The 26,920-nt window shown below is 42.1% G+C and overlaps 2 protein-coding genes across 7 annotated transcripts; both read left to right on the top strand.

Moving 5' to 3' along the window:
* The first annotated feature begins 1,693 nt into the window (after nucleotides 1-1,693).
* Nucleotides 1,694-17,636, top strand: diras1b (DIRAS family, GTP-binding RAS-like 1b). 4 transcript variants are annotated; one of them, XM_077561324.1, is made up of 3 exons: nucleotides 1,694-2,221; nucleotides 10,912-11,260; nucleotides 12,213-17,636. In XM_077561324.1, the coding sequence occupies exons 2-3, from the start codon at nucleotides 10,952-10,954 to the stop codon at nucleotides 12,498-12,500; spliced, it is 597 nt and encodes a 198-aa protein (XP_077417450.1). In that variant the 5' UTR covers nucleotides 1,694-2,221; nucleotides 10,912-10,951; the 3' UTR covers nucleotides 12,501-17,636. The 4 variants fall into 4 exon arrangements, with proteins under 4 accessions (XP_077417450.1, XP_077417464.1, XP_077417441.1 ...); XM_077561338.1 differs by lacking the exon at nucleotides 1,694-2,221 and adding an exon at nucleotides 2,268-2,290; XM_077561315.1 differs by lacking the exon at nucleotides 1,694-2,221 and adding an exon at nucleotides 5,940-6,895.
* A 2,085-nt stretch (nucleotides 17,637-19,721) lies between these two features.
* gng7 (guanine nucleotide binding protein (G protein), gamma 7) lies at nucleotides 19,722-25,440 on the top strand. Of its 3 annotated transcripts, none has more exons than XM_077561285.1 (5): nucleotides 19,722-19,883; nucleotides 20,041-20,178; nucleotides 21,944-22,034; nucleotides 22,342-22,457; nucleotides 23,250-25,440. In XM_077561285.1, exons 4-5 carry the CDS (start codon nucleotides 22,377-22,379, stop codon nucleotides 23,373-23,375), a joined length of 207 nt encoding a protein of 68 aa, XP_077417411.1. In that variant the 5' UTR covers nucleotides 19,722-19,883; nucleotides 20,041-20,178; nucleotides 21,944-22,034; nucleotides 22,342-22,376; the 3' UTR covers nucleotides 23,376-25,440. The 3 variants fall into 3 exon arrangements, with proteins under 3 accessions (XP_077417411.1, XP_077417420.1, XP_077417428.1); XM_077561294.1 differs by having other exon boundaries at nucleotides 19,737-19,883; nucleotides 20,044-20,178; XM_077561302.1 differs by lacking the exon at nucleotides 20,041-20,178 and having other exon boundaries at nucleotides 19,757-19,883.
* Nucleotides 25,441-26,920: the final 1,480 nt, after the last annotated feature.

The raw sequence follows: 26,920 nt of genomic DNA, 5'->3' as shown, positions 1-26,920 counted from the left end.
GCCACATCTCACTCTGCATTTTGTTCGCCTCCGGTGACAAAAATAAGCACGCTTGCTAACATTGGCTTAGCTTGTCACTTTCCCTCTGGTCTTAATGCCGCAGTATTTCATGCCACCGTCTTTGCTTTGCTTGCGTTCAGGGTGTTGGAAAATGACCAGAAAAAAATGTCATCTTGTTCAGTTTGGATGTATTTTTTTTGTACATTGCCAGATTTAAAAAAAAAAAAATGTAGACGTCATTCTGGTTACATCATCAATAGACTGTTGAGCCTGTTCCAGAACCAAAACTGTGGTTGGGGGGGAAATAATCTTGTCGCTTTGTGATTTTGCAAAAAATTGCAGCGATTAAGCCACCCAAAGTTTTGAAACAAAGCTTTTTTATGGACGGATGAGACTGAAATGAACCTTGGCCAAAGTATGGAGAAAAATTGGATCTGTTTATGATCCAAAACACACAAGCATGTCATGGCTTGGCTCTCTTTCAGATTTTTTTTCCGTGTGTGTGTTTAGTATTTGAACTTTTTATAGCTCACTAAACGAAATATGAATTTTGTTTTATTTTCTCTTTTTTTCATTTAAAAAAAAAAAAAATCCAACATAGGGTAAGTTTGTGTGTGTGCGTGTGTACATTAGTTTTTCCCCCTTTTTTCCCTGAGCACAGTTTGGCAGGCCGACGCATCTGTCCCGTCACCCCCCCCCCCCCCCCTCTCCCCCACCACCACCACCACTACCACACACACACACACACACACACACACACACACAGCCTCAAGAGCACATTTACGGCCCTTCAGTCAGCCTAACTGCCCGGACGTTAATTTGTGTTTGGCTGTCTTCACGCTCGAGAGGCCTTCAATGGGACGCCCTTTTGTGCCAGGCGCACTGCAGAGAATGCGCAGAAAATGGTCGAGTCAGGCCACGCGCGCGCACGCACGCACGCACCCACAAAAGGGCCTGCGTGCGTGCATATGTGTTTGTGTGGTCATGTTGTCGTTCACGGCAAGTTACGGATATGCAGGAGGCAATTACAGCCGGAAAGATTGCTCAAAGCAAACAAACATCTCGGTTAAATACAGTGTAGTGAAAAAGTGTTTTTGTAACACTAAATGTTTTTGTATCAATTCCGCTTGGAGAAAAGCAAACAATTTATACAGTGGACTCGTATATTCGCAGTTCAGCTTCATGTTTTTTGGGAATATTTTTAAATGTTTTTTTTTAAACCAGACTTTAATTTTATTCAAATGTTTTCTGTTAAAATGAATTGTATTTTGCCGCTGAAGGGGTATTTTTATTTTATTGATCTAAAAAAACAAGACCAACAATTTGCTCATTCTCTTGTACCAATTGTATTTTGTGTAGTTCCTCTGTTCATCGATAGAGGGTGCCAAAGTTCTGGCTGCTGCTGATGGTGAGTCATACGTTGGAAGAAAAAAAAAAAACGGTTGTGCTCTTTCAAATACCACCATAGTCCGTCTTTATTTGGACCTATTTGACCACATATCCAATGACAATTATGATGTTTTTTTTGGCTTAACAAGCTCCCCGTGTCTGTTCCATGTAATAATACGTTTAGGTTAGCGTTAGCCCCGCCTCTTTCTCTCTCCAGGGTCCTGAAACCTTTTCCGACGTCGCTGTCCGCGGTGCTGATTCAGCGCTCTTCTAACCGGAAGTGATCGCAGAACGCACCCATTCAAAAAGCAGTCACGTGCAATTTTGGCCGACCAAATTATAAGTATGCGATAGACACCATGAATGTATGGACACACACTTGTCATCGGTAATGAGCTAACTTTATTAGCATTTCTATTATGTAGGCTACAGTACAGTACGTTATCGTGGTATTTATCCGGGCTGAAAAAACAGCACAGGACGTGAGCGATAAGAGAAAGGAGGACGTGTAGCCCCTCCCACGTCAAAGTGGGAGAGGCAAAAAGAGAGAGACGGTGCGAGAGAGAGAGAGGACAGGAGAGGCGAGGGGGGAAGCGACCGTGGCGGAAACCCGGACGACGATGAGCTCGACGTGAAAGTGCGTTCACGATGCTTTAAAAAAAAAAAAAAAGAGAGACCTCATCCCTCTGTCTCTTTTCTTTTGTTTTGTTTTTAACCTTTTTTTTTTTTTTAACTCATCTGACTTTGATTTTTTTTTTTTTTTGCCTCCCCGCCCCCTCGTTTTTGCGCTCGTGACGACGACGACGAAGACGAGGAGGAGACGCACACGCAGGTGCGACCATTATACACACGCACGCGCAATTGTGTTGCATTTGTCATGTTAAGGAGCCATGTTGAAGCGGTATGTTAAGAGGACAATCTTTCGTTTCTTTGAGGGGAGGTGTAGAAGGTGGATGGGGGGGGGGGGGGGGGGGGGGGGTGTTACCTCTGCCAAAAAATAATGCTACCTCTGTGAGATGGCGCTGCTTCGGTATTTATGAATGAGCTCTATAATGGCGCCCCCTTGCATCCATCCTTCCTTCTTTTCTTCCATCCTTCCTTTGCAGCCTTTCTTCCTTCCTTGTCATCATGACGCATGAAGCCGCTCCGGTGATGACTATGGTTGTGACGATGATGTTGGTGGTTAATCCTCCCATCTGGATGTTTGTTTGAGGCCGCATTGAAAATCTACACTCACAAAAAAAAGTGGAACAGAGTGACGCGCTTTGAATACATATTGAAGTATATGCATTTCACTTTAGAATTTCCTTGTCTTTTTTCCCCGACAGTTTTGAAAAGGATTTTCTTGTCTTTTCTTTTTTTAAATGAAGCAGGAAAAAATGTTCACACTGCTTCATTAAAAAAAAAAAAAAAAATGTTTATTTAAAATCTGAAAAATTGCACTCTGTTAATTCCATAGAAAGATACAGTAATGACATAAATATAATTTTAAAGAATTAAACCGTTTTTGTTGGCTATTCTGCTGCGCATCAATTATCAACTTATCACTACGGCACTAATAGTTGTTCTTTGCAGAGGATAAAAAATACATATGACTATACTGCAGTGTGTGTTAAATGTCTTACTGCAACGTTTGTGTTCGGTCTGTTGCTTAAAGGGTTCTATATAGCACCGCAACATAAATGCTATCTATCTTAAACATTAAGATGGCGGATTAAAAGGCTAAGCTAGGTAGTTTAAACTAAACAAGGTGAGCTAATGTCAAAACAGCTGGCAACTAAAGTGAGACACTGATGCTCAATAGGGTTTAGGTCTGCGACTTACTAGTTGAGGAAAGAGATTCATGTTACGGTTCTCTCAGTGAACAGTAAATGTCGTGAAACTCCCACTGCCATGCTCCCATTGCCGCCACACACTCATTCAACTTGGGTCTCGTCAGACCGCAGGACATGTTCCCAGCAATCCATGTCTTTAGTCTGCTTGTCTTCATTCAGCAAACTGTTTGCAGCTTTCTTGCGCACCATCTTTAGAAGAGGCTTCCTATAGCAAGACCACTTTGATGCCGTGTCTGGCTTATGGTCTGTGCAAGGACAGGCTGACCTCCGACCCCTTCAACCTCTGCGGCAAAAATACTCGTATTTTCCAAAGGCAAACTTTGGATACGTCACTGAGCACGTGCGATCATGGCCACTGTGCTACAGGGACAGTATTTTTTAGTTTTTTTAAAAATACAAGCTATTCATGAATTTGCATGCGTCCTCTCATGGTGAATGCGTGTGCTGGATTTTGTGTCAATATGATACACTGGTGCCGGATACCAATCATCGAAAAAAACTAAAAAAAACAGCAACTTCCTGTTTGTTTCATAGTGTGGCTCTTCATTGATTTCAGTGCACCTTGTCATGGTGAACACTCGTGCTGGATTTCGTGTCAATCGGACACACTGGTGCCGGATGCTACTATTTTCTAACACTCCAGGGAGCGTTTTTTTTTTTTTTTTTTGCATGCACGACATGGCCTTCATTCCGGTTGCATCACGTGCCATCCAGAGCAGGATTCCCTCTCTTTGTTTGCCATCTGCGCTGCATTCTGCCGCGGCTTGAGTGGAATTAGTGAGGGGAGAAAAAAAAGCCAGAGAGAAAGAAGCGGCCGAGCGGATCCAAGCGGTCCGCCTCGCCTCCCATCTGTCACTGCGGGCAGCTGCGTCACGTGGATGCATCCTAAGAATAAATACAGTTCATGTGGAAATCATTGCACGTTTATTGAACTTAAAAAAAATAAATTTGGAGAAAGACAAAAAAAAGGTAAAGCGGCGTTTATGTATTCTGGATGCAGTAAAATATTCACAGGATTTCCACGATTTGTTTTTTATTCATATATCCTTATTTGAAAAATATTTAAAAAATAATTTGTACTAGTAAAGTAAATTACTGTAATAACTGATGTAGATTTAATGTACTTATGTTTCCATGTAAAATAAGTTTTACCAATGTTTGTTATTTAATAAAATAATCATAATTTGATTACATGAACTAATAAATAAATGTTATATGTACATGTAAAATAGGGATTTTTTCCCTAATATATATATATATATATATTAGAGCTGTCAAATGATATATTTTTTTTAATCTGATTAATCACATCCCAGAATTTTGATTAATCACAATTAATCGCTTAACTAAAAATACTTTTTTATCGACATTAATACATGATTCATGCGATATTTTTTTGTGATCTATTAATTAGTTAACGCTTTAACTTTTACAGCACTAATATATTTATTTATTCATTCATTGAGGACTTTTGATCATGTAAGTGCGCAGTGGGCTGCATGTGGCCCACAGGCCATACTTTGCCCACCTCTGCTGCAACATAACAAAATGTGTCAAAAGTTAGGACTGAATTATTCCCGATTGCACCGTATAGGAAAAAGAAAAACCTTTGAAACGCTGACGATTACTCTGTATTAGCGACGAGGGCGATCCAATTTGACTGTTTATGGTGGCAAGTTGTGTTATTAGCAGCTTCTTAGCCAGAGACGCTCAGGCTTGCCCGGGTCAGGCTAATACGCGGCGCTACTACACACGGCTACACACTAATTACACAACACTCTTACATGCAGTCACGTCAGATGCCGACTCCTCGTGGCTGCCGACTGCGGGAGATGATGATGTAATGCTACTAAACATAAGGAGCCTTGTGAATAATTTTCTACAGGAACAGGACCGGCTAGGGACCAAGTCATGACACTAAGAGCAAACATTTGTGAGTAATGGGCACCTCGCTCCTAATTACTGTGCAGTGCACGTGAAGCATGCGGTGAAATCCCTAAAGAGAACCGTGCATTACCCTACAGAAAGTACTAAAAGTTGGATAACAATAAACAGTTGAGGTCAAAGAAAGTAAGAAAATTGTGTTCAAAAGTAAAGTGTAGGTGAAATACACAAACGTGGGGTTTGAAAAAAAGTGGGTTCAAAAAATTTGGGATGAAAAAGTGCCGACCAATAAAGTTTTGTAAAAAAAAAAAGGTATAGAAAATTATGTGGAGTATAAAAATAAACATTACAAAAAGAATTGTGGGTAAAAAAAAAATGTGGCTAATTAAATATTTTGGCAAAAAAAGTTTGCGTAAGAAATTAAGTGGAGTAAAAAAAAAAATGTGGCTCATTAAACAAAAACCTTTTGGGCGGAAAAAAATTGTGGCTAAAAATAAAAATGGAATAGGCTACTCAATGTGGCTAATAAAAAACTTTCAGTCAAAAACATGTTTGTGTAAAAAAATAAAGCGGAGTAATAAAAAAATGTAAATAGAAACAAAATTGGGTAGAAAAATAAAATAAAATGATAATAATAATTGTGGCTTTTAAAAACAAAAAAAATCTGCATCAACACCCCCCCCCCCCAAAAAAAAAGTTGTGTAAAAAAAAATCAATCAAAAAATTTTGTATAATAATAAAAAGGCAGATTGAGTTGTCCAGCGGCTGGACATCGCTTGAAAGTGGCCCTGGATCTTGACCCAGTTTGGGCCAAGTCATAGGTGGCGAAACTCAACGTGGAGGTTAATACCCGATTCTGTTACGTAACAAAGGCACAAAATTGCTCGCTTTCACACACGTTTCCACAAATAGGCACGATCACAAAACATTTCCTAGCTATACGTAGCAGCGATGCTACGTTATAAGTTTGTTTTGGCGGCTCGTGGTTTCTAATAGGAAGGCCATCGGGAACCTTAAGTCTTGGGAATTGGGTCAATGCGGACAGGCTGGAGAGGTTAAGCTTCGTGATTAGTGACTAAAGACGAGAACGCGGCGTTACAATCTCGTCTAACGCGTGCGCACACACGCCTACGCACAAAATTGGTTGAGCAAAGTGTGGGTCGTGGGCCCCATCCGGTCCGCTTGGTTCTTTAACCGGCCCACTGCGCATTTACACGATCAAGAGTCCTGTGTTAGTTGATATTTGATTGGCTCTTGTTAAATGGTTAAGAGGTTAGTAGGCTGGTTTGTTAGTGGGTTAGTTAGTTGGTTCCTTAGGTTGTTTGTGTTACGGTGCGTCCATGGAGCGGCGTGGTGTCTGTCGGCGTGTGAAGTGGAGCACCCAAAATGCAGCGGAGGCAGGAGAACCACAGCAGGAGTGCGGGCGAGACTGACGTACTTTATTTTACAGAACTAACCAGTACCCTGGTTAGTGCTAAATAAACAGCGAAATGAAAAGATACAAAATCAAAGTGACAGACAAAACTCTGGGGGTGACCGTGACAAGCGGCAATGATCCCACGCCGACTGATCACCACCCGGGAACTAAATACACCCACACTAATTAGGCAACTAGTCACACCTGGGGCCAGGCACAAGTGGCTGAGGGCCCGGATTGGTCAACCCGCGGAAGGGCAGGAACCCAATCGGGACCCTCAACCAAAACCAGATCTTCCCAGATATGACAGTTTGTCGTGTTAGTTTGTTTGATAGTTGGCTGCTTTGCTAGCGTGTCGGCTGGTTAGCAGGTAAGTTTGTTGGTTAGTTGGCTAGTTATTTGGGCATTTGCCTGCTAGTTAGCTGGTTGGTTTTGATGCTTGGCCCACACGTAAACGTGTTTGTGTTGTATGTGTGTGTTGTGTTTGTGAGCGCAGCACTGCGGCGGCGGCGGCGGCAGCGTGATGGTGACGAAAACGCTGGCTGTAGTGAGTCACGAGGAGGGGGTGGGGGGTCGGCGGGGGTGCGGAATCGCACATTCCTCCCACGGCATGCTGGGAAAGAGGCTGCAGTTACACACATTCGTGCCTGTTTGATGGTGTGTGCGTGTGTGTGCGTGAAATCTGTTGATCCTGTTTTGGCCAGCGGCGGCTCAAATAGGCGTGCTCGTGTACTGTACAGATTCGCCGCATTCCAATATCCCCCGATTAAAAAGATGGATACCTCCGCACGGCGAGTGCAGGTTTTAATCAGGCTCTTGATCTGCTGGGCGGCCATTGTCTTTCATGTTTGATGCTAATGCGCACTCACCGGGCAAATTATGTGCATATTTAGCCACGGCGGAAGGTGACATTTTCTCGCCAGCTGGGAAATAAGCAGGCGGAAGGAAGGATGGATGGATGGATGGAGGAGCAGAATGATGGGGTTTTTTGGGGCTGTGTGTGCCAAAGTTATCTGCTAATGGAGAGCGGCCACGCAAAAAAAAAAAAAAACACGATGCGTTTGTAGCATTAATTCATTCAAAGGAGCCGCACACGCTTTTCGAGTGGGTGGGTTGCCAAGGGGAAAAACACAATCGGGCTCTCGCGTGTAAGTGCGTGCGTGCGTGTGTGTGTGTCACCTGTGTGTGTGTGTGTGTGTGTGGATGGCTAATTTTAGCTGCATGAAAAAGGCGGCGGTGGGAGTGAGGGGGTTGTTGATGAGTGGCGGCGGCGTCGTCACGGAGCTGGCTTCTGGGAGGAAAGGAAAGCAAAAAAAAAATAAAATAGGGGGGGGGGGGTTGGGGGGTTCAGACAGACAGTCAGATGGTCAGACGAGACCCCCGCCGTTGAGAAGCAATTCGTTTTTATTGATCACACAGCATCAACACTGCAGGAAGAAGGAAGAGGGAGGAGGGGGAGGGGCTCCATACACATCAATTCAAAGACACCGCCACCAACCATTTGGTAAAAATAAGCAGCATGATTGCAGGTTAGTTAACAGTTAGTTTGTGTGGTTTGAATTGTTTCTTTGTTGGTTAACGTGTCGCTTCTTTGGTTGGTAGTTGCTTTGTTAAGTTAGAGATGGATCGTTGAGTGGTCCGTTCATATGTTCGTTGGTTGTTTAGTTAAGTGTTTATTTGGATTTGGATTTGTGAGTCTTTTATTGGTTCATTTGTTTGTTAGATGGTTCATTAGATAGCTGGTTGGTTGGGTAGATGCTTGGTCAGTGTGTTGGTTAGTTGTTTAGTAGGCTTGGTTCACTTGTTAAATGGTAATTTAAGTAGTTAGGTGAGTTGTGAATGTGTTGTTTGTTGTTGTCTGTTTGTAGAATGGGTGGTTAGCAGGCTTGGGCCAATATTATATTCTGACAGTAGAATAACTGAGAAACAATAGCACGTCATCATGGTTTTCAAATTACAGCTCTAACATGCCTTTAAAAAAAAAAAATATATATATATATATATGGAAACCCACCCCCAATTGAACACAATCTATTTTATTTATAAACAAAAACTAGAATAGTTGGTATTGAACAAATGTCAAATAAATAAATAAAGGTTAACATTCTTCTTAGTAAGTCACAGTATCCTATCACTTGTGAGCTATTCTTAGAACAGACCCTTGGGCCACTCATGTTGTCCATGGAGCCAACTAGTACCTTCTGGTACCACTTATTCATTTAGCGAAATGCCCTTTAATTAGAGCAAAAAGCCGTCTGTGTTCGTAGCATCTCGTCTTGTTGGATAATAGGTCTTTTGTTAGTTGGTTTGATGGACGGTTTGTTAATGTGTTTGCTAGTTCTTGTTTTTTTTCTGTAGATGTTTTGCTCATGTGCTTGTTAGTTGTATGCTATGTATTATTTCGGGGGTTTGTCTGCTAGTTAGTTGGTTAGATTGTTTGACTTGTGTGAGTGGGCCAGGCAGGGCTGGACTGGCCATCTGGCGTACAGGGCAGATGCCCAGTGGGCTGGCTGATGCGGTGTAGCGATTATTTTCCTACATTTTACCACAAGAAACTGGCCCACAATTTAGAAGGACCGGTCCATTAATCCATTTTGAATAGATTAGCAAACTGAAACATCATCGATAAACATCAGTGGCACAACTACATGTCAGGCAAGAGTTGGTCTGGCAGGCCTAAGTCAAAATGACAGGGGCGATTTTATTTAATTTTTTTTGGGGGGGGGGTCCAGCTGTGGGGCCATTAGTTAGGCAACTGCTTCACACTTGAATTCACACTGAGACTCGGAAAGTGCTGCTGTCCTAGAGGGCAACAACAACTACCTCTAGAACGTGTTCTTGTAGGAGGAATATGAGATGTCGGCATCATCTACTGTATGCGACTGTTGAGGGAGAATGATTTTGTTCTGGAGTCCTGCTTTGATGCCAGCCTTGTTTCAGTATGTTGCATAGCTGACTGCGAGCCTCCATTTTGCCAACACTTGCAGCGACACGTGCATCCCGGCATAATGCGAGCCCGATGCATTATTTATGCAGCGGTTGGAAGCAGGCTTTAAGGTCCCATAATAGGCTGCTTCTCTAAGCTGCCACGGTAATGAAACACTAGACCGGCATCAATACTTGCTGCGACCAGCGGATTTCTGTCGCTATTGGCGGAAGGCCGTCGTCACTCAAGGGCCTCGGGTGCGGATGGAGATACCGGGGGGGGGGGGGGGGGTCTATCGCGCATGTATGTATCATGTATGCGCAACACGACGTCCGCTGTGTCATCGTCTTGGCTTGTACGACTGCTGGCGGCCGGCGTCTATTTGGATTTGGCACAATACGTGCCGCGACGTCGGCCGTTTTGCATTTCTGACCAATTTATTTTGCCACTTAGGATTGAACGCAAAGGATTGAACGCAAAGCGAAACGTTAACGATGGATCAAACTCTACATATCTACACTGTTGCAGTTGTGGTAACAAGCAGCAGACAGAACCAAACTTTTTAGTCCATTAGTTGGTTTGTTTTTAAGTGGTCAATTAGTGTGTTAGTCTGTTTGTTGCCGGTTTTGTCGTTGTTAGTTAGTGTGTTGGTGTCCCTATTATTTGGTTTGTTGGGTAGTGTTTTAGTTTTTTTAGTTAGTAAGTTGAATGATTGGCTAATGTGTTGGTTACTTGGTTAGTTAGTTGGTTGGTTTATTAGTTAATTAGTTTGTTAGTTTGTTAATTGGTTGGTTAGTGAGTCATTAGTTGGTTATTTAATTGGTCAGTTGTTACTTACTTAAGATCTTCAATTTCGTTTGTTCGTTGCTTGATAGTGTGGTACATAGTGAGTAAGATGGTTGGTTAGTAGTTTTGTACTTTGTTGGTTCATGTTTTGATTTGCTTGTTAGTTGTTGGTGTGTTTTGCTTGTTCATTTGTGAGTTGATTGGTGAATTTGTTGGTTAGTTTCCTGACTATTGGCTATTGGCTTTTTTAGTTAGTTGCTTGTATTATTGGTTATTGGGTTGGGTGGTCAGTTTGTTGGTTGGCTAGTGTTTAATTTCGTTATTATTAGTTATTGGGTTGGTTAGTGTGTAATTTGTATCTTAGTTGATTATTTCTAGTTATATCTTTAGTTCATGTTTGTTGGTTGGTTAATGTGTAGTTAGCACATGTTTGTTACTTGGTTGGTTGGTTAGTGTGTTAGTCTGTTAGTGGGATTGTTTGTTTTTTAAGTTAGTTAAACAATGTTATTTTGTTGGTTGTTGTGTTATTTGCTTAGCTAGTTGGCCCATGTGCTAGTTTGTTAGTTTATGTCAGTTTTGTGTTGGTTGGTTAGTTCGGTAGTTAGTTAGTTGGTTAAAGAAAGAAAGAAAGAACAACGGCGGTCTAAAAGAGCAAACCTTGCAACTGTCCTCAGGTGTGACACTGTCTGAAGGCTGAAAGGCGGCTGAGCCAGAATGCCGGAGCAGAGCAACGACTACCGCGTGGTGGTGTTCGGGGCGGGCGGCGTCGGGAAGAGTTCCCTGGTGCTGCGCTTCGTCAAGGGCACCTTCCGCGACACCTACATCCCCACCGTGGAGGACACGTACCGCCAGGTGATCAGCTGCGACAAGAGCGTGTGCACGCTGCAGATCACCGACACCACCGGGAGCCACCAGTTCCCCGCCATGCAGCGCTTGTCCATCTCCAAGGGACACGCCTTCATCCTGGTCTACTCCATCACCAGCAAGCAGTCGCTAGAGGAGCTCAAGCCCATCTACCAACAGGTGAGCGTGTTCGAGCTCAAATGGCCGACATCCTGTGACTTTTTTGTGGGTCTTCTCATGGCTGCTAAATGTCATGTTGCTAAGTCAGACTGACTCTGGGTGCTGATTCATTAGAATATTAAATGATTTGAAACGTCATTCATCTTTTTGAGCGTTTTTATGAAAGAAAGATGTTAAAAAGTTTCTTGAGACAAGAAAAAAAACGTAACATTTTGGGCGAACATTTAAGGATCTTGAACGAACCCAAACGAGAAATCAAAATTCGCTACCTTCGCAAAATGTCGCCCCCTCAGTGGGATACAGGCTTAAAGTGGAAGTCAACTCGAAATATTTCTTGACAATAATATGTTATATGTGACCTCACTAGTCTCAACATGACATTCTGATTAATATCACATTTGTGGAATATGAGTTATGAAGCAAAATCCAGCCGTTTTTATCCATCTCAGGGGGCGGCCATTTTGCCACTTGCTGTCGACTGAAGATGACATCACAGTTGCTCAGGTCTCAGGCAACAGCCAATCACAGCTCACCTGTTTTCTGAAGCTGAGTTGTGATTGGTTGTTACCTGAGACAAGAGCAACTGTGATGTCATCTTTAGGCAATAGCAAGTGGCAAAATGGCCGCCCCCCTGAGATGAGTAAAAACTGCTGGATTTTGCTGCTTAACTCATATTCCAGTTATTGCAATATTAAACCGAATAACGTATTTAGACTAGTGGGGCTGCATACAACATATTATTGTCAAAAAAAAAAAGAAAAACTTGGGTCGACCACCCCTTTGAGTCTGTAATTATCGTCTCCGTGGCAACAAATAAGCTACTTTTCTGACAAGTTTCGTGCTCAGTGTTGCCTACTTGCCGACATTCTCGCTAAATTGGACTTTTTTTTTTTTTTTTTTAATTAAAAAAAAAGATTGCGAAGCGATCTGATTCTGGATTGTGACTCCTCAGGTGCTGGCCATCAAGGGCAACGTGGAGGCCATCCCCATCATGCTGGTCGGCAACAAAAGCGACGAGACCCAGCGGGAGGTGGACACCAAGGACGGCGAGGCGCAGGCCAGCCAGTGGAAGTGCGCCTTCATGGAGACGTCGGCCAAGACCAACCACAACGTGACGGAGCTCTTCCAGGAGCTGCTCAACCTGGACAAGAAGCGCAACATGAGCCTCAACATCGACGGCAAGCGCTCGGGGAAGCAGTCGCGCGCCGAGAGACTGAAGGGCAAGTGCAGCGTCATGTAAACGACCGCGGCGGCGAGAAGGAAGGGCGACGACTCAAACAGGAATCCCCCCCCCTTCCCCCCATCATTCGCATCCTCCTCCCGGTCATGACTCAGCGGTAGTTTAACGCCGCCGATTAGAGCGTCCACCCTCCATATACTCATCATGTAGACAAACTAGATGTTAAAAGAGCTCCCCCCCCCACCCCCCCATGTGAGGTGGGACAGCATGAACACCACACAAGAAACGCCATTGACCACCTGATCCCCCCCCCCCCCCCCGAAAACAACTCACAGACAACAAGAAAAAAACAAAAACAATCCTCCATCCTCATCCGTCACCCAACGTGGCAACGCACTCGCCACACGACGCAACGATCCTTTTAAGACTCTCCTGAAAGCGTGACGCATTTAGGGAACGTCAGGAAACCGGAGCGCTCCAGCTTTTTCCTCCAGACCGGAAGGGTTATTGCCAAGCCGCTGAGACTCAAAGGGGAATTGGGGAGTTTCGCAAAGTCAAGAATGTCCAGGTTTGTTTTTTTTTTGCCTTGTTTTCGATGCTCTACAGCAAAACACACAAACAAAGCACACGAATATAACAAAAAAAAAAGAAAGAGATGGATGGATGTATTTTTCCTTGTGCAACCTGAATCTGTATTATTTTCATTGTTAGTTCCATAGCTTACTCGTTTATTTCGTACAGAGACCCAGTGACACGACAATCCCGCCTTCAAATCGTGACATGACATCGAAATTGTTGTCGGCCCTGTCCTGCCACGTCATTTCACACAAAGACCCCGCAAAATTTCAGCGCTGTAACGGAAGACTCTGCATTTGTCTGCTTTTGCCTTTTACACAGAACACGGCAAAAAGCAGGATGCCGCCCCAACAGAGAGCGCGTTCACACACGTCATCCACAAATTCTGATGCGATGTGTGAAGTAGTTGTCGGACAGCGACGATTTCTTTTTGACACAACAGGCCGAGAAGAGTGTTAAAATTTCACACGGCTTTCTCGGCATTGCTGTACTGTATACCCTTTGCTCTAGCTACCTTTACCTGGAGCAATCCTGTAACCGAATTGAGCTTTTAAGCAGAACCCAGCAAAAGAGATACAGGAAGTTGCCACTGTGTGTCCTTTCACGCAGTAACACAGCATGGCTTCAGCAAAACAGAAGTGAGTGTCAAATTTTTAACTTCACACCCCTATCCCTGCATTGTGTAACAGCCTTACAGAGAGGCGTTGTCCCGTGTCTGTTCCCGCTTTCACACCGAGACCTTGTAAAATTGCCACATCAGAACATCCGGCATGTGTCCCCCCCCCTTTGCCTTTTACACAGAACCCGGCAAAAAGTGGGATATTGCCACAACAGCATGCGCTTTCAGATTATTAGATGACATCAGTGTCTGCTGTGAGGTATAAAATAGTTGTCAGATTTGTACCCCCGTTTCTGTGTCCACGCCGGCCAATACAAGCCGTGTGAAAGGGGCCGTTGTTATGATTATATTCCTTAATGACCCACCGATGCATTCATAGTCCACTCAACACACACACACACACACACACACACACACACGCATGGCACTTTACGACATGAACACTCATCATTGGCATACATTGTACGCAGTCACACCACCCTTTTTTGCACGCAAAAAGCACAATACTTTTTTACCGATTTCTACCTTTTGACCTTTTTTGTTCTCTTGTTTTTTTCCCTCACCTGTTTTTATTCACCGATCCTGAGGAACAATCACGTCGCCCGCCGCACGCTTATACACACACACACACACACACGCACACACACTGCTCGGCTATATGACCATATTTGGCACATCCTATAGTTATTACACTTGTTGTTATATTTTTGCACTACAAATTGAGGTCTTGTTTACAGTCTGCACTATAATAGAGCAACGGTTTCCCAAACTTTATCATGCCGTTGCCATGACATTCACAGTAGTTGTTGAAAAGGCCTGACAATTGGGACGACTTGATTAAAAAATGAACCCATTTCAGGCCCACGACCCTGACTTTTGGTTACAGATGTATGACTTTGCCTCTTTTCTTTTCCTTTTGAGAAAGATTTGGTCATTTAAATGACGAGCGCTTTAGCAATGGACTGTGCGGCGAAAAGCAAGGCACTGTTATTAGTAGTAAAGAAAAAAAGAAATGTTATTAGAAAACAATATATAATAATATGACACTGAATCAAATCAGTGCTAAGCTAACTTAGCTTGCTAACCGTAATGAGACATAGCAGTAATATCAAGCATGTGCAAAACTCAGAAGGGAATTCTGAGGTTCAGCAGACACGCTCAGTTCCAGTAAAACAAGCTTACAAAAACCATAACACAAAATGGAATCAGATAGATAACAGTAGCTACGTTATTTGAATGTTAAAAGCATTCTGTTTGGGTGCATGGCTAACTAGCATAGCCTACACATTTTGTCAGATACCTTACGTAGCGCTCAGGGGAGGCATGTTGCCCTAATAGAGGCCATTTGTGTCACGGTTTTCCCACCTAAGGTTGACTTATGAATCCCCCCCCCCGCCCCCCCTCCAACCCTTAACTAATGACGCAGTAAATGTACCTGCTAGATGCGTTTTTCTCTCTTTCTGTTAGCGCGCCAGATTGCCGGCTGACGGCGTTTGTTGTGCTGACGTGTTTGTTGTGCGGGTGCGAGGCAGAGCGAGAGAGCTATGAATAGGAAAGGCGTGTGAAAATGCGGAGGAGACGCTGCACTAATCTGCCTGTGCATGAGGCTCGGTACGTGCGTGTGGAAACAAAATGGCGGGACACCAACTATTTGGCTAGTGCTGTACTGTGAACCCCCCCCCCCAAAAGACTCAAATAGTAACCTCCTGCCACCAAAAATCCTAACCCTGGAAAATGACCTGTCCGTAATCCACACAACCATTTTATTTAATACAGACTAGTGATTGAGCTGTGAAATTCTTCCACACCAATAAACTTGACCGACTTCCTCTACCAACCGTCTCTCCCTGTCCTTTTTCCGCGTTTGTTGGCAGTCGGCATTAACAGTTCCTTTCTACAAATCAATCGAATCACTACTCTGTATTAAATACCAAAATGCACGGCAGAGCGTACGTGTAGCTGCTAAAATACTGCTGAGATAAAGTTCCCAAGGAAATATAATTATGCTTCAAAATAATACTCATTTTATTACCAACTTCTCAGAAGAAGATGAAACAACTTTGCCCACAGCCAGTCACTTGCATATACTCTTAAAACAGGTGCGTCAAAAATAACCCAATTTTCCATCAAAAAGGGAACGAACTGTTACTTGGGACAATTTGACCCAACTTACTGGGTTGTCGACCCAATTTTTTGGGTTGATTTATACAAAACAATCCCAAAAGCTGGGTTAAAGTCACCTATGTAGTGGATCGGTACACCTTTCTAACCAAATTGGGTTATCTTTGACCCAACTGTTTTTTTTTTTTTTTTTTAGATTATACACCCTCAAAAGTGCTAGGTTAAAACTCAATTTTAGTTACAAAATGGGCTGACCCACTATTTGGGTCAATTTAACCCAACTTTGGGCCAACTTTCAATTTTTTGAACAAAAAAAACGAAAAATTAATTCAGTTGTTGTAATCCAAAATTGGGTCAAATTTACCCAAGTAGCAAAATGGGTTATTTTTGACCGAGGAGTTTTAAGAACGTAGAGTATGTTTGGCACAGTTTTTACACCAGATAGTGATACCCCTTTGTAACTCAACCCAGCCCCCCTTTTTTTTTTTTTTTAAATCCAGGCTTGAGACCTGCAATGGCAGAGAACCAAGTGAGCGTTACACTCTCAAAACAGTTGGGTAAAAAAATAACCCAATTTGGGTCAAAAAGAGACCTCTTCTTGGGTCCAACTTTCTGGATAGTTTTCACAACAGTCACAACAACCAACGCAATTAATTAATGGGCCAGTCCATTTTTGACCCACATTGGGTTATTTTTTACCCAACTGCTTGTAGAGTCTGCTTTGTTACCCACTGAAACTAACCTTTTCTCAGAATGTTACATTCAATGTACTTCGACTTCAGCACCCAATGGTCTAAAATGGCGACCAACTCTCTAAGCCCGCCTAAAACTGGGTTCGGGTTACCTTCAACCCAATCTGCTGGGTCAAGATAATTAACCCAACCATGGGTAGAAGGAACCCAATCTGCTCAAAATCCGCAGCTAATCCAGTGAGTGGCTTAGGAAAGCAAGCCATCATTTTTCAGTGTACACACTCAGCCTCCTACGTGCGTACATACGTGTGTGCGCAATGGTTACATATTCAGTGCTGTCGTCAGCATGAGTCAACCACACGCCTACACACACACACACACACACACACACATGCATACATACATACAGCTGCATCACTAACCCCATTCATTCCAATGTTCCTCAGAGATCCCTCTTTTTGATTTTTTTTTTTTTTGTTTAAATGAATTTACGCGTAGGTTGCACTGCTCACAGGTCCTTGTAAAAAGCTGTAAATAAAAAGTGCGCCCACAAAGGCAGAGACAGCAGAGTCTTAAAAAGGTGCCACCGGGAAATTTTTACGGAGCCCGGAGAAGTGTGAGGAGTGGGGGCAGAAGCCGGTTCGAATCAGTGGGGAAATGGTACGGGGGTTTTTTTCCCTTGGTTTTTTTTCGGCCCGTGGTGAAACCACGAGCCAGCGATTGGATCCGTGGTAGGAGGCGTGTTTTTTGTTTCTTTAAGGTGCTCCTCCGGGCTCGTCATTCCCGCATGCTCCCCCATTTTTGGTGTTCCTGCCAGCATGAGAACAAGGACACAAACTGTGAATCATCTTTTGTCTTTTTTTTTTCTAAACTTGCAGCGCTACAGGAATAAAACAAAATAAAATAAAATGCTTTGGTTTTGCAGATGATTTCTTTTGGCACTTCATGGTTTTTTGTATTCTTGCCTCTTCTTTTTTTTTTTTTAACAAAGTTAATTGAACTAATTCTGATGTATAGATATATATTCTAGCAATAGTCTTCCTATTAAGATATACTGTGCTGATGCATCCTCTGAATAACTGAAAATAACATATACAGTATATATATAAATATATAAATATAGATGATGACATTGATGATAATAATCAAATCTGCAAAATGATTTTCCTAATAAAATTGTGAACTCGAGGCGTGTCGGCTGGCTTTTTTCCTCGCATTGTTTTGCATCATATCATCCTTTACCTTCAAACAACAAATATAAAAACTTGAAATAAAATACATTGTGCTCAACTTAGATGCTGATACACACTTTCTTTCGTTATCTGTCTGCCTGTGTAAGCTAGCTGTAGCACTCAACAGCTAACAGCAGTACTGATATTTCCGAGCTTACGTCACAATTCAAAATGGCGGTCAACTCCGTGTAGTCACAAGCAAAAGCAATACAATACGACGTTTGTTTACACCGCAAAAAGGAAGCATTTGTTCCAGTATTTATTGAAAAATGTGATTTGAAAATTATTTTTTAAATAATTTTTCTAAATTGTAAACGGAGATCCGTACTCGTGAGTTTGTTTGAGCCAGCAAAAAAAGACCTCGAAGGCCTTGACTGCACGCATGGGAAATCGAATCTCCATGTAAGCAACGGAAACCACCACGCCCACCTCTTTTGATGACGTCAAACAGGAATTGTCATCGGCATCAGAATTCACAGCCCACGCGTTGCCCCCCCCCCATCGGTCACCCAGAGTCGCGTTGTTGCCATGGAGACGGTGTGACGTCGACCACGGTTTTTGCGCGCAGCGTGACCCCCGCTCTGAGGACAAGCTGAGGGCTTGGTGGTGGTAGGTGCGACAGGTGAGGTGCCCCTAAACATACACACCCTTACAACGAGCCCGCCATCCCCCAAGCCTTCCTCCCACTCTCAACATGGCTGCCGGCTGATCACCGCATGGAGATGTCACGTCGAGGCTCTCTCAGCATCCAACAGGAAGCTCATGCAGCACTCCTGTTTGTGTGAGCGGCCCCCACTCCCTCCTGCTAAAGATGTAAAGCAAAAGAGGGATGAGAGCGTCCCCTTGTGGCAGTACAGTGTCCTGCAGGATGAACAATGAACACTTCTTTTTTTTTTTATCCGAGTCTGTTTAATCATAAAATGAAAGCCAATCATTAATTATCCAACTGCAGCCAAACAAAAATGCCATCTTCTGTGTTAAAAAGTATTGTCGCTTTGGGTGTAATTCCACTTCCGGCCACCAGGAGAGGTACTCTTTTGTTCAACACTGTAAATTTGGAAGAAGAAGGGAACCGGCGGAAACTCACTTTTTCGTGATCAGCATCCTTCCGTCTAGTTTTTACAGAAGCAACTGTCGTTTCATTTTATAATGGATATCTTTAGCCATGATTATTGATGCATATTGTAAGATTAAATTTTGTGTGCGTGTGTGTGTTGGGGGGGGGGGGGGGGGGACAAATAACTTTTTTAAAATTTTTAAATAGTTGGTTTAAAAATGGTTCAACACGTGACCACTACTTAGGTCAATTTGACACAATTTATTTTGTTTAAAAAAAGAAAAAAACGGATTATTTTCACCAAAAATATTGACTCAATTTGACGTCAATCCCCCTTTGAGCCATAATTTTAAAAAATATTTATTTTGACCCAAAAAAGTTGGGTAAAAAGGTAATCTAATTATAGGTCAAAAAGGGGCTGACTAGTACTTGGATGAGTTTGACTTTTTTGATGTTTGAGGCACCAAAAAATATTCAATATTGAGAAGTCAATATTCTTGAGGTTGGTATGTCCGTATTATTCCAAATCTGCAAGCAGACCCAGTGCAAGCAACTAGAACACGTCTGCCATCTAGCGATGATTGGTGACAACTGCATATTCGCGGTTCGGGACTGTGGATTCGCATGTTTTTTTTTCCCTTTCATACGCTTGAGCCCATGTTTTTCATTGAAAAGTATATTTAATGTTAATCAGCATTTTTCAAACACTTTGGAGGGGCTCGTGAAAAACAAATAAAAATAATTATTTATATTTTGGTGGGGTTTGTGAAAAACAAATTAAAAAATAGATTTTTTTTGTGACTCAAAACTGATTTCTATATGGCAAGAAATACTTCTTTTTTTTAACGTATTCATTACGACGATGATCACCATTGAAATTGTGGGGGGAAACGCTTACATCAAATATTTTTTGCTTCTTTTTTTTTCGTGCACGGGACGTGCGGATTTGACGGCTGGAGGGATGGGGGGGGGGGGGGGGGGGGCGCAGACCGCGCAGTGGACAGACGCTAGGGGGAGCGAGGAGGCGGAAGACGAAGAGGGGCGAGTGGGGAGGACGTTTGGCGTTTGGCTCCTCGTCGACGACAGGAGAGGCTTCTGACGCAAGCAGCCGACTGGCCCTTTAAATCCCCAATAGCGCATTCCGAGGTGAGTTGAACCACATTAATCGCTCCTTTCCCGATCACTATTTCCAACGTGTGTGTTTCCCCCCCACGTACACGCACGCGCACGCTGACTGACTGTGGTGGCCCTCGCACGCACGCCCGGCCTCCCCGCCCCCCCTCCCTCCATCCCCGGTCCCTAGCAGCGGAGGCGGACTCCATCTGTGTCACGAAGCCGGATTTCCCCAGCCCATCGCCGGCTAGGAGAGACCGCTGCTTGCCGGTGTTGGACTTTGGTTGCGAGGAACATTTTTGCTGACCGAACCGGACCGCTCACACAAGTAGGTCCATTTGCAAAATAGCTTAACATGAAAGCATGTGGCCACCGTGGCTTTTCGACCCTCACCCTTCCACACCTTCTCATCTTTTAGCTAAGTGACACCCATCGGGGCCTGTTGCAGGGGACCCCCCCCCCTCCCCGACCCCACGCTCATTCGTGTTTGCGTGTGTGGACATCCGAAAAGGGACGCGCTGTTCCAGTCGTGCAAACCCCCGCATTGTGCTTGTCCTGCACGGGCCTGCAAGCGCGTGCGTCGTGCACGTCGGTTCCGAAGCGGAGGCCCGTTCGGATCGATACACAATTGATGCATATTGCTGTGTGTGCGCGACTGCGCGTACGCGTGCTCGCGTGGCTTCAATGTGCGTCAAAAATCGTATTAGGTGTGTGTGTGTGTGTGTGTGTGTGTGTGTGTGTTTGTGTGTGTGTGTGCGCGCCCGTGCGTGCGCGCGTGCGTGTGAGTGTTTTGCCTGTAATCACCAAGAGAAAGTTTGCAGGGAGATCAACAGGCTGAGCACATTAATTAACGCCACAATTAAATAATGATAACAACAACAACAATAATGATAAATGATAATACATTATAATATTTTTTTTTTTTGGGGGGGGGGGTATTTTATGTATCAAAAGTAGTAGTGGTTTTGGTATATTGTATCAGTTGGGTACCTTAACTGGTATCGGTCTGAAAAAAAAAGTGGTATCAAACATCCCGAATTTTTAGATTACATTGTTAAATTATGTATTTATTTATTTATTTTTACAATAATGCATATTTTTAAAATGCATTTTTTATGTGTTTTAATGTTGATTTTAGCGGCGGAATCCAATATTGATCTCATTTCTCTGTCACGTCAAGTTTTGGAATTAAAGGTCCCTATTTTCTTTAAATTTAAAAAAAAAAAAAAACACTTTATAGCACAGATAAGAGCTGAATCTTTAAATATGTTCAAATATTGACAAGGAAATATGAAAGAAACATGGCTGCAATTTTAATGTAACACTATTATGGCTACTAGCTAGTAGCAATTAATGCTACTATGCTAGCTTTCCGTTTGCAAATATTGCTAGTATATTGACCTATTGGGAGCTGCGCACTCTCACTGACTGCACAAACAAGTTGCTACGGAGCTGTACATGCGTCCAATCATATAATCAGTTTTTCTGGACATTTTTTTTAATCATCATGCTAAATTTAGTTTTAATCGGCGTCAAAATCAAACTCAAGAGATTTTTTCCCCCCAAATTGTTTCCTGGACATTTACGGCAACTATGTTTAGTGTTAGTTAGCACAACATGCTAGCTCCATTCCAATTTGCTGAATTGTTTTGCCTAATATCTTTAAGATATCTTTAATTATGTAAACTCATTTCTTTGTTGTATAGTGCAGGGAAGCCAATTTTGCCAAACTGCAAAACTTGAAATATTGTGTTGAATTGGCCAACTTGTTAATGTTATCAAAATATGTTGGCTTGAATTTTTTAGTTAGCCAACTTAAGTGTAGTCACCAGTTTAGATCAGAATAATGATACATGCAAGCTCTCTCTCTCTCTCTCTCTCTCACTTAATTAAAAAAAGCTATTCCACACTTTGAAAGTGGAGTAATTAAACTGGAATCTCCCGAGCCAAGGTGGGTGACGATCTGTGTGTGAGATGACACCTGGATGATATTATGTGTGTTTTGATGACCCCGATTGGTTGCGCAACATCCAAAGTTGAGTTACTAAATTCGTAAATGCCCCTTCTCGCTGACGGTTCGACTGTTCCCGCAGGAAGAGGTCAATGTGAGCCCACCTGCTGAGTGTCCCGCGTTCGCTGACCTTCAACCCCATCTTCATCCAACTCCTACCTGACATCATTCGGGTAAACCTGCGTTGAATCACTTTGTGTTTTTTTTTACGCATTTTTATATTGAATACAGAGTAGTAAATGTGCAGATGAACTTCTTGGCTCAATTGAAACTTGAAAAGTAAAATAAATAAATAAATAAAAAATAAAAAAGAACACTTTAATTCAAATTTTGTTATTTGTATGTATTAATTAAAATAAAAATAGTAGCAATTGGTCTACTGGATATCTATTGATATTTGGTGTACCTAATGTTGTGGCCAATGAGTGTATATGACAGGTTTGTGTTTATTTACAAGATCTGTGTCTTTCTTTCACGCAGTTTTCTGCAGTGTTGGTGCATTCTGATGGATAAGAATGTCCACCACTAATAATATCGCGCAGGCCAGGAAACTGGTGGAGCAGCTGAGGATCGAGGCAGGGATCGAAAGGATTAAGGTATTGCATAGATTAGTATATATGTATTATTAAATACTGTGAACCAATGAAAATCCACCCCCAAAAAATGGATGTCCCGCCTAGGGTTGTGCAATTAATCGAAATTCAATTACAATTTCAATTATTACACTACACAATTACAAATTCAGCTTTATTGTTAAAGAAGATTATTAATACAAATTTTTGAGTTGGTTAAATGTATACATTTGCACCTTTAAAAAAAAAAAGTTTTTAAAATAACTAATTTAATTATTTGGTTTTATCCCAAAATAACTTGCATAATTATAGTGTTTCAATTTTTTTTATTTATATTGTCTTAATATTTTTTATTTGTTTCTTTTACATTTAAACATTTTCTTGTTTTATACAAAAAAAAACATCCTATTGCAGTGCACTCTTTCTTCAAGTTGTTGCCAACATAAATAAATTAATAAATATATATTATTATAAATATATATTATTATCAATTCTGTTTGTACCAAAAGGAACTTACATAATTAGTGTTTCTATTTTTTTTAAAAAATTGGTCTTAATATTTTTAAATGCTTAAACATTTTTTTGTTTTGCACCAAAAAAAATAAATCATTTGAATGATCGTGATTTCAATTATTGCCAAAATAATGATTGTGATTGTTATTTTCCCATAATCGAGCAGCCCTAGTCCCGCCCCTATAAGGGGTGTGTAATTACGTAGACAGGCCACAAGATGGCAGCAAAACACTTAAAATGGATGGTACATTTCAAAGTGGAGTTCATCTTTTTAAATCAACCTCACCCTCCTCCACCCGTCAGGTGTCCAAAGCGGCCGCTGAGCTGATGAGCTACTGCGAGCAGCACGCTCGTAGCGACCCGCTGCTGGTCGGCGTTCCCACCTCCGAAAACCCTTTTAAAGACAAGAAGCCCTGCATCATCCTATAGCTGCGCTCCACACGCACGCACACACACGTACACACTCCCGAAATAGCCTCTCTGGAAAAGCGCCATAATTTGCGGTCGGAGTAAAGTTGGGGTTGGGGGGGTGGGTGGGGGGATGGTGTTCTTTTTTCCGATCACAGTGGTTGAGTGTGTGAGCCAAGGTGCTTTGGTATAATATTCACATAATGCTGGTCAACTATCTCCAAGTGTCATCTTAACTTGAAGGGGAAGCATTTATTTTGGGGGTGGAGTCAGAAATTGGGGGCGGGGACAAGGAGACATACAGGATGTAGTCGTGTCCAAATTTGTTGACTTTATGTACATTGTTGACGTTTTGTCTTAAGATGGACATACAACGTAGAAGCTGGCGTTTTCTTATATGTTTGTGTAACGCTGACTCGTGTACAAAGTAGCGACAGAATATTAGTTGCCGGTTTTTTTGAGGTCGTGTCAGAAGCCCCTTTCCTACGGTAATCCTGTGTGAGAGGTTCTGGTTCAATTTAGCGGTACGGTATTATGATTCGATTGGATATGGTACGGCAGTAGCATTTGTACTCTTTCCTAGAATGCATCAACAACGTCCAATCGATTTGTACCGATTTATATTTGGCGTTCATCTCTGATATAACGATTCGATTCAGTTCATCAAATCAAAAAGGATTCAAATCGGTTTTCCGTACGCCTCCAGTACGGAAAACCTTATTGTTGTTTGCTTCCGTTTGTGCCAAAAACAATTACCCAGCGTTTGTTCAACCGACCACGATGGGAACGTAACAATCCCCCCCCCCCCCAAAAAAAAAAAAACGAAATAACTTCCTGCTTCTTTTTTGTCTGGATTTGAACGTGACAAATATGAAAGCTGCTTCCTTTGCGTTGATTGTAAAAAAGAAAAGAAAAGAAAGAAGAGGAAAAAAACGAGTGTACAAACTTTCTTTCATCTTTGTGATCAGTTCAAGAGTAGCCATTTTCATGTCTTCATTTTTAACGAAGCTCCGTCAAACCTGCTCAGTAGAATGTTAATTTTTGCCCTGCAACGTGTTTGTAATGTCAAATTTTTTTGCGATTCTTCAAAAATGGCTTTTTATTGGGTCGCAGTGATGTGAGAAAGGTAGCAACGGCACAGGGTTGAAGTTAACCTGGTCATTTTTACCGGTAAAATTGACGCAGAAACCTTCCAGTTTGGGGGTAGCATCAAAAGCCCCTTTCTCACTGTCCATCAAAGCCAGCCTATTTTTTTATTTTATTTTTTATTTATCTGTTAGCTGTTCTGCGAGGAAGGTTGTGATGACACAGAGCCAGGCAAGCTGGTCATTTTTCCCATCAGGAGCAGGTTAGTATTAGATGCCCCTTTCAACACTACCTGTGAGGATAAAGTTGACCTGGAAATCTTGTAGCTTTGGATTGTAGTAATACAGTATCCCCTTTCACACTGCCCAGGAAATCTGGGGTTTTCATATCTTTTCCTTGGGTCGCTGCCCTGTGGAAAAAAAAAAAGAAGAAGAGGAGGTTAAACACAGTAATTTTCCAGCTTTAGAGGTAGTACCAAAAGCCCCTTTCACGCTGTCCATCAAAGCTGAGTTTTCCACATCTTGGGTCATCATCCCTGGGTTGCTATCCTGAAAGGTAGCGAAAGAACGGGGGCACAGAGTTGACCCTGCCTTCTTTTTTTTCTTTTTTTTTAACAGCTGTGGACGTAGTATCAGAAGTGACTTTCACGCCACCCATTGGCCCGTTGTCAGTCCGCATCCTCGTCGTGCCGTGTGTGTGTGTGTGTGTGTGTGTGTGTGTGAAAACTTACATTTCATACTTTTCATATCAAAACTTCACGATGTCCGCCGGGACCACCGCCTTCGGATTTGAGTTGTTTTTTTTTGGTGTTCATTTCCATTGCCTTGATTGATGATTGCGAGGGAAATCTATTTTTTTTGTAAGTGTTTCTCTGATGTGCCATACATACATAAGTCATGTTTTTTCTCGCACACTGTTAATATTTTGTGGATATTTGTTGTTGAAGCAAAAAGATATTGACAAGTAGATGACATTAATAAAAAGATGATATATTAGACAAGCTCTTCTGTTGTCGTTCTTTTTTTTTTAATGCTCAGATTCTGAAGTTGGCGCTTTTTCACAAAATGTCGTCTCTGGCAGAAAAAAAAAATCACAGATATGTGATTCACGTGTGCCCCTAAAATTTCCGGTTAGAGACCACTGTGCTCCTAATAAAACTCCTATTAAAGGAGGAGCACTGAATAGTGATAAATCTGACATAAAATCTTACAACCCTTTTAATCTTATTATTTATTTATTTTAATGGGCGTCTGTTTCTAACGCGGACTTTCACTCTTCGCGAGCCGGCCAGGACAAAATCTCTCACAAATTGACTTTATAATATTTTAGTAGAAAACTATTGGGGGTTTATTTGGTAAAATGGAGATAATTTGTAGAAAATATTGTCCCAATCTTTCAAAGTAGTTAGGGCGGAAGAGAAAAAAAAAAGTAGTCAGGGCGGAAGTGGCCTCGACCAATCAGACGCTGAGGACTCCCGGCCCGGTGCACGCCCCCACCCACCTTGTTTCACGTAAACAAACTAGGTAGCATGTGCCCGGCCCAAGTTCTGCCAGTGTGTCAGCAAACGTGAGCGGCGGGAGGAGGAAGCGGAAGATTCCGGAGGGATCTTGTGAAAGAAAGATGGCGGCCACGCCCAGAGTCGTTGGCAAGTTTCAGGTATCGAAAGCACAAGCTGATATGATTGGAATTGCCCGCTTTGCCTGTTTGGCAGTTTCAGTCCAATTAACCCGTGGGAAACCTTCAAAACTTGACTTTAATTGCCATAAGTGGCCACTCAACTTTATATTTTTTCCACACATTTTTTCAACAGCAACGTTTATCTATTAAAAAAGATATTTTACGACATGACTGCTATATTTTGCCACAATATTTTTTTCATAAAATGTTGTATTTTTATTAAGTAAATTGCTATATTTTTCTGCCAATGTCTTCATTGTAGTATAAATACAGTGAGGATTTATTTATTTATTCTTTTTACCACAAAATTGCTTTGGGCTGGTGGGTTGGGCGGCGTCCATAGAAATTGCCTACTAGACTGGGCCAGAGAATTCTGTCTTATTGTTAAATGAAGCCATTAATGACAACCAATCGAGTTTTAATGGAAAATGATGGCAGTTTGCTGTCAAATCTTTGTATTTTTATGGTACGAAGCATCCCAATCACTGTTCAACTGGTTAACGGCCACTTAGCTAAGTTTAAAAAATAAATAAATAAATAAAAGCACCTTTGTCCGCTACCGTATTGTGGCCGTTTTACAATGAGGAACAAGAAATTAGAATACAAAATTGCCATTTAAAAAAAAAGAAGATATATTTAGATATATAGACCTTTTAGAATGATCTGTCATTGTTTTATTTGCTAAATTTTACGTATCAAAAGTACTAGTGGTATCATTACCAGGAATAATATTGCAGTTTGCAAAATGTTGCATATAATTAAAAAAAAAATATATATATATATAATTAAAGCATTTATGACTA

The sequence above is a fragment of the Vanacampus margaritifer genome, chromosome 1 (genome assembly GCF_051991255.1).
Source record: "Vanacampus margaritifer isolate UIUO_Vmar chromosome 1, RoL_Vmar_1.0, whole genome shotgun sequence".
Lineage (NCBI taxonomy): Eukaryota > Metazoa > Chordata > Actinopteri > Syngnathiformes > Syngnathidae > Vanacampus > Vanacampus margaritifer.
Note: the sequence above shows the minus strand (reverse complement) of the source record. Positions and strands in the feature narration are given on the sequence as shown.